Source organism: Esox lucius, chromosome 24, assembly GCF_011004845.1.
Source record: "Esox lucius isolate fEsoLuc1 chromosome 24, fEsoLuc1.pri, whole genome shotgun sequence".
Taxonomy (NCBI): Eukaryota; Metazoa; Chordata; class Actinopteri; order Esociformes; family Esocidae; genus Esox; species Esox lucius.
The window spans coordinates 22371584-22381593 of record NC_047592.1 but is presented as its reverse complement, the minus strand read 5'-3'; the positions used below and the strand labels follow the sequence as shown (position 1 = coordinate 22381593).

Here is a 10010-nt window from a genome sequence, read left to right as displayed (position 1 = left end):
TCAATTTATCCACTTCCAATGATCAGTTAAATAAACCAAAGTCCTTACCTGTGGTTTTGTGCTTTGTAGATTTTCAGATAATAAATCAGCGACACATTGCACGTATTTATTATTCTTGTGTGTCTTGTGAGGCTTAACCAATGGTCTGTAAGTTATAGAAAAAACGTCCACTGATTTGTTGATTTATAAAAGTAGGAGGAGCTTAACAGTCTTCAAATACCCACCTGAAGCGATCAAGAAACGTAATCCGATTTTTGGATTAGGTTTGTGTATTTGTAAGAGGTGTTCTGCATAAAGGTGAGAACTCAATTTTAGCAATAGTTGTGAAATTACAGAATTTGCCCTTGCCATTTTGTTCCAAAAACGTTCAACTCTGACAATAAATGGCTTGGCTTTACCTGCAGGCGTAGTTTTATTTATAACCTGAAGACTACAAGTTAGCCATTCCTTTTGCTTCTTGATTGACATTTGTCTATCTTACTGCATTTTATTTGAACATGGATGTGGAAAGGAATGTTTTCTGTACTTCAAGCCTCACTGTAGAAACCTAATTTGGAGTCTGAATTTGAATGTTAACCTCTCACCGGTCAAACTTTATTATGATTGGTTCGGGTAAGTGTTGTGAAAATGGGACATGAGGTTTGTAATCAATATTTGCTGGTGTCCGATTTGCAAATGCTGTCCTTCTTTCTGACCGGTGTTTGTATAAAAGATAAATTCAAACCTACCCGTTGGTTTTACCTTTATGGAGAACTTTCATCCAAATGTGGGGCCAGAGGGGTATACTACGTAGCAGGTTAACTGGCTTATTGTCTATATTGTCATAATGCGCGATCGGAATTATAGATGAATAGAGCAGGGGCTATTTTTATATTATTCTTTTGGTGAAGTTAAGATCCGGGGCTATTCATAAAAGACCCGAGGCTTTAGCCCCGGACACACAGGCCCAACGACGCCACTGCCCAACATAAGCACCGCCATTCCGCCCACAAAAAGGCGGGCACATCGGAAGACCCAATCGACATCGTCGCACGGATTTTTAGGCTCACTCCGCAGGACAAGGAATTTTAGAGACCCTGTAACACCTCTAGTTTACCCCGATGATGTTTTCTAATTAAGTTATCAATTCTCATCCGTGGGAATTCCGTATATTTGCCTGATGGGCCGTATTTGCTGCCATTCACCGGAGTAATGCCATCACTGTTGAACAGACCGCTCTGCTTTGTTTTGCGATATTTTTCCAGTGGACATTTCATTTATTCCGTTGGTGATGCTGAACATGAGCAAGAGTACTGTAGCCTATGCCGTGCAGTTCGCAAGGTGTTTCTGTAATTCGCAATCGCCTGTAATTCGCCAAAAATACTTGGTCTATATTTAATATGCATAGACTGGGCCTAGGCTATATTCAGAACACATTTTTCTGTAGGAATCCCGAGGGTGACTGGTGCGATTGAATGTATACGCTTATCCCCATTAGAGCGCCCCTGGAAGAACGTGAGGGGGGTTATGTGAATAGGAAGTCACTTCACAGCATTCATGTTCAGGTATTTGATCATTCTCTCCAACCTATAAGTGCTTTATGGAGTTGTCTATATCTTTGAGTGAGCAAATGGATCCATTTCGGAAATGTAAGCCATAACTGAATTATATTGTTTTCACTTTACATTTTTCACAAAAATGGCTTTACAGGGTAATTTGGTTGCCGAAGTTACTTTATTTTAGCCGGTGACCACATTTTTGGGTCACTTGTCTTAGTGACTCCCCCTAATGTGGGAAATACTCCAGTAAATCATGTGGCTTTCAGACTGATTCAAAATGTCTCTATTTGTCCCCAGCTTATGTAGATGGCATCGTGCAGTGTCTTAACCGAGGACCAGTTCTCCTGTGCCATCTGTTTCGGTGTTCTCACGGACCCTGCCACGATCCCCTGCGGACACACCTTTTGTATGGCTTGCCTCCAGGGCTACTGGGCCAGCATTGAACGGCCCCCAGTCTGTGCTTTGTGTAAGCGTGGCTTCACGTCCGGCCTCGACATCCAGGTTAACATCACCTTGAGAGACCTCGTGGAGACTTTCAAGGGCATGAACGGAGGTGTTGCTGCCCACCGGCTGCCCGCGGCGCCGGGAGAAGTGTCCTGTGACGTCTGCCTAGGTGAGCGGCAGGATAAGGCCGTCAAAACCTGCCTGGTGTGCCTGTCCTCGTACTGCCAGAACCACATCAGGGCCCACAACGCCCGCTTTTCCAGGCACCAGCTGGTCAGTCCACTAGCTAACCTGGGGGAGAGGATTTGCCCGACCCACGAGAGGCTCCTGGAGCGTTACTGCCGCACTGACAGAACCATGCTGTGTGTGGCGTGTGACGCGCACCAGGAACCCGGTCACGAGGTAGTGACGATGCAGAGGGAGTTCTTGTCTCAAAAGGTGCGCCGTGTTTGGGTTCTCTAGGGATTAACCGGACCTGTCCAATAAGTGTTTTGTTGTGAAATTTTAAAAACCTGATCCCTTGTGTTATGTTATGCCATTATGGTGTTAAGGAAAATATTTTGCGTCCAAACATTTTAGTTGGAAAAGGTGTTCTAGTGCCTCCACTTTATCAATGTAAACTTTGCTTGGTGCCTGAATAGACCCTTGGAACAAAATCCTGCACACCCAAGTTCCTGACTAATACATGTCCTTCATGGTCTTCACTTCTAGGCTCAGCTGACAAAAGACCAGGTGCTGGTACAGGAGAGGCTTAAAGCTGCTCAGAAAAAGGCAGAGACTTTAAGCAGTTCAGCCCAACGCTGCAAGGTCTTCAATTTTCTGTAGTCATACCTGTTCATTTTTAGCACACGTTCACCTGAACGTTCAGGGCGGCAAGGCTTATTGCCTCGCTTAAAGCTGAAGGATGTAACTTTCAAAACAGGAAGTATTTCCACCTCATTTTCCCAGAAATGTCGGCTGTCACCTTGTGACGTCAGGTCACTATTAAAGTCCCACACGTTATCTGTGCACTTTATTCAGCTCATCTAAAAATCAGAGCAGGTGAGTTGACATACGATTATTTTAATTATACATTTCGTTTAACCGTAGTATCTGATGTAGCATACATTCGGAGACGTGAGAATAGCCGGCTACTTGTCTAAACTCGCTGACATTATTAGAAGCTGGTAGTAGTAGCAAAACTTGTGAACAATGTCTGCTGGATAGATGTACAGTCAGGTGTCGCTAGGATCACAATCCATTTGGGGCTTAACACCTCCCTCCCCCGGCCTCGACCAGGACAATTTGCGATCTGGGGCTGTTCATAAAAGATGCCCAGGCCTAATGACGCCACTGACAGTCAGTAACTACAACCATGACTGCTGTGTATAGCTACCCACATTAACGCCAATAGGGCAATAACTAACAGTGTGAGGTTAGCTAGGAAGCTAGCGTTTAATCTAACTTTACTTATTTATTAGAATTGCCACATCAGCGTTTAAGTTTAATGCATTTTGCTCTGTGATTTTCATCCATCGTGCATAGGCAGCTGCCCCAATGTTACTCTGAACAGCATCTGTCCCTCTTATTTGCCGGATTTGCATTATTCTGATCTAAACCGTATTTTCTTCGGTACTGTTACATTCACCAAATACACCTCAACAGGTGTAGGTTGAGCAATGCCATTGCTGACAGTGAAGTTGTCCCAGAACTTTCTAATGAGATTGTCTGATTTTGGTTCCCGTCAGCCCAACAAATCAAGTATAGGGCATCCTATTAAAAAAAGGCTTCTGGTGCATGATGTTTCTGCCCATCCTCATTTCTTTCCAATGTCCCCCTCACAGGATGAAGCAGAGCGGCAGATACAGTCATGGACCATGTTCTGCAAAGACCGGTTCTACCATGAGAGGCAAATCTGGGAACACTACAACGCTGAGGCACGGAAAACGCTGAGCGAGATGGAGAGCACCGCCTCCCGTGAGAGCCGGGCGCTGGCTGAGGGCATTGCCACTCTGAAGGGCAGAGCGGCTGAGCTGGAGCGCGTAATCGACTCCTCAGACTCATTTGAGCTTCTTAAGGTCAGCCGTCGGACACGTTTGTCATTGTCGCTGATTGGAGTGACTGATTTACAAATCCCCTCGTGTCATGGCGACTCGTGTTGCTTTTCAGTCATGTCAGCTGTCATAACGCATGGTGTTGATACACTCATCAGACTTTGCTACCTTGTATATGCAGAAGTGTATCATCACAAACCCTCCCAGTCATGGATGAGACTGTAATGGAAACTCCCAGCTAATGCGGATGCTTTTTAGATTAACACCGTGCTTGTTTTTCTTTCAGAGTCTTCCTTCCCTCCCTCCTGGCCCCCCCAGTGGGGACAGGGTCCCATGCACGGTCTTCACTACAAACCTACTGGCAGATGTTTGGATGGCCTCCTTGGAAGAAATGGCCATTCTCCCCAAGATGCACACCTTCTGGTTAACCAACAGTGGTTTCTCAGGTCTGTATGGTCTAATGGTCCGTGCTGCGTTGTAAATCTTAATTACTGCATTAGAGGCAGCCCTGTTCTGATATTTGGCCAAATATTATGGGAAAACAATTTAATAGGACTGTCAATACTTGCTCAAAATATCAGGGCTCGTCCGTATGTAAACGCAGCGGGGAAGTCTGATTTATTTGTATACACAAAGGACCTGGATGTAGACCAACATTTCAATCTAAGTCTTGTGAGCTTATGTTCTTTTGCTTCGAGTTGCAGGGGTGTGACAAACTCAAGGCTTTTCAAGGAGTTTACATTTTCTATGACTTTGCAGCTGTACGTTTCTAATTTGATGTTTTACTCTTTCTCAGAGCTTGCCGCGGTTAAAGAGTTCACAGGTAAGCAAAGTGGTGTGGGTTTCAAGTAGATTCTGAATTCTTTTTTTTTACCGTAAACTGTTTTCTCATCTCTGGTTGGAACCCCTATTTTAGTTAGAAACATATTTCAAGGGCTGTGCTTGACAAAAGTGGTGTTAGGATAATTTCAGTCATTGTATTCTAAAACCTAGTAAGGTTTGTCCATAATCATGGCTCGGTTTTGCGTTCATGCCCACTAACAAGTGTATGTATCTGGGAGACATGAATTGAGAGCTGTTGTGATTATGCTCCATCAAATCATAGACCATCACAAGCCTTTTCTCAGTTTTACAATCTTCGCCTCCTAAAAAGTGGTTGGATCAGAGTGGTTTCTGCCCTCTGATATTCAATGGATTTTGAGGAGGTGGTGGTGGTTAGAGGATCGGAGTATAATAACATCTACTTTCCACTTAAAGTCAAACTGCTGGATGTGGATGTCTATTTGGCCGTAACATTGTTCTCATGTACTCCATACACAAGATTGTGGGATCTTTGGCACATGAAATGACATTGTGATTTGGAACAAACATCTTGATTTAGCCCTCTGGGTACACTTGTGCCTATATATCATTCACTGTAAAAACATGCTTTCAGTTGAAGTGTGCTGTTCAACATCTTCTGGACAGCATATTATGCATTTCAAGTTGATGCTAGCTGATACTGTTTTACTGCTTGGCGATGAGCTTACTGAACATTTCATATGAAAAAGTACATTCCCTCAATTTAACAAATCATACAATTTCAATAAATTAACATATGGTTTGTATTTCCTTATGCGGAAAGTTAGATTACCTTAAATTTGACACCAAATACTATTTATTCTAACTACAATCAGTTGCCTTAAACTTTGTCTGGTTTGCTTTTAACTATATGGGCATGTGGTAACGCCTCATGCCAAGATCAGGGCACCTAATCGAGGTCTTTAGAGATTATTGATGCAGATGAGTGGGAGGGTTTATAAAGCCATTTCCAAGTTATTCGCAGTGTGTTCCACTGTCTGAGAGAATTTACAAATGGAGAATATCCCGGACTACTGAATCTACATGCTGTAGGACCGGTCGTCACACCAAATTCAGCCCTATAACGGACCAAAAGATGCTCAGAAGTCTCAGAACTTCAGGGTAACATTGAGGGATCTACAGGCTTTCCTGACACAATCAATGTGAAAGTACATGAGTCAATGGTAAGAGACTGCAATTGGCCTAAACGGGAGGTCCAAAAGGAAGAAGCAAAACTACAAATGTCACCAAAAAAGTTATGGAATAGTGAGAGCCTGGATCTGAATCCAATTGAAGTGCTGTGGGGGGACTTGAAGTGGGCCACGTATGAGACATGCCACAGTTGTTCAGTATTGTAACTGGCTTTGGTGTCAATCTCTACTTAAACCCCGCTCAGTTGAGGTGACCCCTGACCCCAGCACGGCCCACCCGTCGCTCCTGTTCAGACGGGGGTGCCGTGAGATCCGAGTGGACAGGACCAAAATGGACTACACCTACCCCAAGTCTGCCCAGCGCTTCACTCAGGTGCCCTGTGTCCTCAGCACCAAAGGCTTCACCAGCCAAAGTGCCTATTGGGAGGTGGAGTTGTCGGACCGGGCCAGGAATGGATCTAGCGTCTGGTGTGTGGGCTTGGCTGTTCAGTCCTCAATGATCACGATATCCAGATGGCACAGTCTCACCCCTGATAAGGGGTTCTGGGTCCTGGAGCACCGTGATGGCAAGCTTTGGCCTGTCACCACACCCCCAACCACCACTGCTTTGAGCATCAAATCTAGCACCTGCAAGGTATGTAGAAGGCCGGTTTGGATGGAGGTGCCCACATGGCCCCAAGCTCTGTCTAGTATACCTCAATGTATGGTAATCACAAATGCGCAGCGGCTATCATAGTTTAGCTGTTTGTCTGAAGGCAGTTTGTATTTTTAAATGTTATACTTGGCGTAACTTTACAGGTACATCTGGGTGTGTTTTTTGATGGCCGCCAGCGTCGATTGTCGTTCTACGACGTCCCTCTTGGCCGACATCTCTACACCTACGACATCTCCGCACCGATGTTGATCAACCAAGTTGTTTACCCAGTCTTCAGCCCTGATTTATTCAGCCCTGGGCTAAACCAAATCAACATTATGAATGTTACCGCCCTGACTGCAAAAAAACACCGATGTCACTGAGTGGCAGCAGGAATTTTAGCTTATGTTGCCGTTTGTCACTCCACTGTAGCATTTAAAAATACTTCTGTGAAATGTTTTTAAGATCTTAATAAATAAACCTCTTAATATTACTGCTCATGGGTTTTCTCTGAATCTAATGCGATGGAGTAGTGTCTTCACCCATTTGACCTGACATGTGCTGACTCTACAATATATTTCGACTTCCATCGACACCACTAACTTGTATTCTCCATAGCTCAGTTTATTGCTGATCTGTTCAGATGGCATGCAAAGTGTTGTGTCAATTAGTTTGTAGGGCTGCGTCCCATGTCATCCCTACTTTAACGGCCCCTATCCGGGGCAACCAAGTATTGCGTTAATACACATCCAGCATTGTTTGCAGCCCCCTTTACTCGTCCAATTCTTGCACCCTTGAACTGAAACAATTTGTGCTTCCACCTTACATGGTTCCTGTTAAAGTCTACAGACTTGTTTTGCTGGGAAATCTGTCATCTGTTTGAAAACCTTGCTGGTGTTTACAAAGCAAATGCATTGAGGCTTCCTAGACATGCCTGAGGTGATAAAAGATCCTGGGCAACTTCTGTGATTCAGACATTTTCTCTGTCAGTGGGTTCATTTCATTTTCAGCAATTTATAAAGTTTTAAATCTTTTGTAGCCAATAAATAGACCACTACCTGAATATCTGAACTTTGTACTTGATAGTACATTATTTTATACATTTCTAAAGAGAAAATCATGTGACCTATTCAGTTACTTATTTGATCTAACAAGGAAAGAATTGGGATATTATTTAATGTCGAAGTGGCCAGATAGTTGTTGCCGGAATGGCCTATCCACCATTGATTCAAGAATTTAGGAATGGTGCTGAAGAAATATACCAACTGTCAAATTCAGTATTCTAAATGCCAAGACCAACCGTCCATGTTATTACAGGATTGTTTTCGGCAAGATTATAACTATGAAGTATACCATGATTTACTGTCTTTGCATATATAAATAGCAAACAATTTGAGTTGAAATGTGCTATGACAAAACTAGATCAGTAGATGAATATCTACTGTATGACATTTCAACAGACTATTCGGTTTTACCTAAATAACAGAAAGCCCCGGTAGGGGCATTGGACACTACGAAATCCCTGGGAAAACAATGAAATTCAATTAAACTATTCCAATGTAATATGTTGCCTTATTCTAATAGGATGGCAACACAGACAAATTGTGTCACTTGAACAAACCAGGAAGAGCACCAAACTTCAAACAGCCATCTGAAACAAAGAATCAAATCTCATCAGATAGCTGTTTTCCCCTAAGGGGGAGAAACCTTGGGTTTTGTAATGAATAGAAGTATATTTTAATCGGGATGAAGGCTTCCGTCAAATGTGGACTCCTGCCGCACCGTTGCTAAATCAATGTCACAAGACCGTGTTAACTCTCTCTCTATCCACCATTGACAAACACAATGGATAGGCAATAAGCTTTAGGAGATGCGTTGTTCTTGCTAAGTGTTGTATTGCAACATTGATTACATGAATAGTTTTGAAATACCATTTATTGCAACTATTCTTTATCAAATGTTTTACTAAGCTACATAACATTTCAGACTCTTGTTTGCCATCTCTTGTTTTGGGGGTTTTCGGATCGTGCACACCTGTGACTCATAGTGTTAGGCCAATCATTTGATTGGACACATTTTTAACTATGTTCAGTTTTTTGTATATTCACTGCTGCTTATTAAGTCAAGGACTGTCTTGAATGTGAAGAGGGACCTAAATCTGTAGGTTTAGGTAGGTTTTCATGAACCAGTAAAATGTACTCTGCTGAGTGTTAGATATGATTTAGGCTATCCAATTCTTTTTTGTTAGAGGGGGACAGTTTTTGCTTGTTTTAATTTCTGTATTTTCATTCTCCTTTTACATCTTTTTTTCAACATTACTTTCTAGTATGGAAGGTAGTAGAAGCAAATTTCATACAACACATGGACAAAGACCACAATGCAACATTTTTCAAAATAGTACTTAAAACAATAACCAATTATCATGTACATGGGTGTGGCTGGGCAAATCAGTCAGTGATATTTATATTGCAACAACATTTGTAAAGGTTGCAAATACTCAAGGCTCTTCACAGCTGTTATCTCTGCTACTGACAAACGACTCTGGCTGATTAATGTAAAACAGATTGCCAAGTTGGTCTTCTCTGACCTATTTCCGCCAGCTTGACTACATGGCATAGTATAGTGCCATATCAGCGGACAAGTTCCTATGTGCCATCTGTCTGGGTCGTTTCCAGACTTGGCACAAACCTGTGTGAACACAGCTCTTGCAAGGCTTTGTTTGAAGTCAGTGGTATTCAAATCTGGACCTCAAAGCCAGTTTTAATACTTTCATTGCACTCCTCTAATCAGGGACCTGGTGGGTGCAATTAATTTAAGACTAAGTAGAACAGAAAACCAACAGTCTCTGGACCTTGTAAAATTTGAGTGAACCTGTATTAAAGTATTCTCTTACCTTTTTAGCGTTGGTTGACGATTACCACCCTGGTGATTAAATGTCCATGTTTCTGTTCCCACACTAATCCTTCACATGCATGGTCTTCAGGATCAGATGATTAAAAAAAGCCCTGAACATAAAAGCCTCATGATTTTATTGATTTGAATGTACCCTATTCATATCTGGTGTAATGTTGCCCACTGTCGCCACTGCAGTCAAAGTTTGAACATCCCATGGATCCTCACATGATAGCCGCAAAGAGTTAGGGACAGTTTTGTCTTTACGCTCTTCGGTACATTAATTCGTTTTAGAGCCTTTTTCAATTTTGTGCCCATCATATCTGAACGTTAAATTGAAAGATGTTTGTTGTGCTTCTAGCTGCATGTTTAGATTAATGAATTATACACTGATCAGCCATAACGTTATGATCACAGACAGGTGAAGTGAATAACATTGATAATCTCTGTCAGTGGGTGGGATATACAGCTCCGGAAA

At 42.6% G+C, this 10010-nt stretch overlaps 1 protein-coding gene across 2 annotated transcripts; it reads left to right on the top strand.

The window, feature by feature from the left end:
- Positions 1 to 223: 223 nt before the first annotated feature.
- Positions 224 to 7133, top strand: LOC105006145 (E3 ubiquitin-protein ligase TRIM39). Of its 2 annotated transcripts, XM_010864511.3 has the most exons (9): positions 230 to 297; positions 1478 to 1544; positions 1836 to 2420; positions 2694 to 2789; positions 3806 to 4039; positions 4302 to 4461; positions 4812 to 4838; positions 6252 to 6640; positions 6805 to 7133. In XM_010864511.3, exons 3-9 carry the CDS (start codon positions 1845 to 1847, stop codon positions 7021 to 7023), a joined length of 1701 nt encoding a protein of 566 aa, XP_010862813.2. In that variant the 5' UTR covers positions 230 to 297; positions 1478 to 1544; positions 1836 to 1844; the 3' UTR covers positions 7024 to 7133. The 2 variants fall into 2 exon arrangements, with proteins under 2 accessions (XP_010862812.2, XP_010862813.2); XM_010864510.3 differs by lacking the exon at positions 1478 to 1544 and having other exon boundaries at positions 224 to 297.
- The last annotated feature ends 2877 nt before the right edge of the window (positions 7134 to 10010 follow it).

Bases quoted from the DNA above. Each gene is read 5' to 3' on its own strand.
- LOC105006145 (XM_010864510.3), top strand. From the start codon at position 1,845: ATGGCATCGTGCAGTGTCTTAACCGAGGACCAGTTCTCCTGTGCCATC. The intron at 2,421-2,693 runs GTGCGCCGTGTT...CTTCACTTCTAG, and splicing joins GGGAGTTCTTGTCTCAAAAG to GCTCAGCTGACAAAAGACCA. The intron at 4,462-4,811 runs GTCTGTATGGTC...ACTCTTTCTCAG, and splicing joins AACCAACAGTGGTTTCTCAG to AGCTTGCCGCGGTTAAAGAG.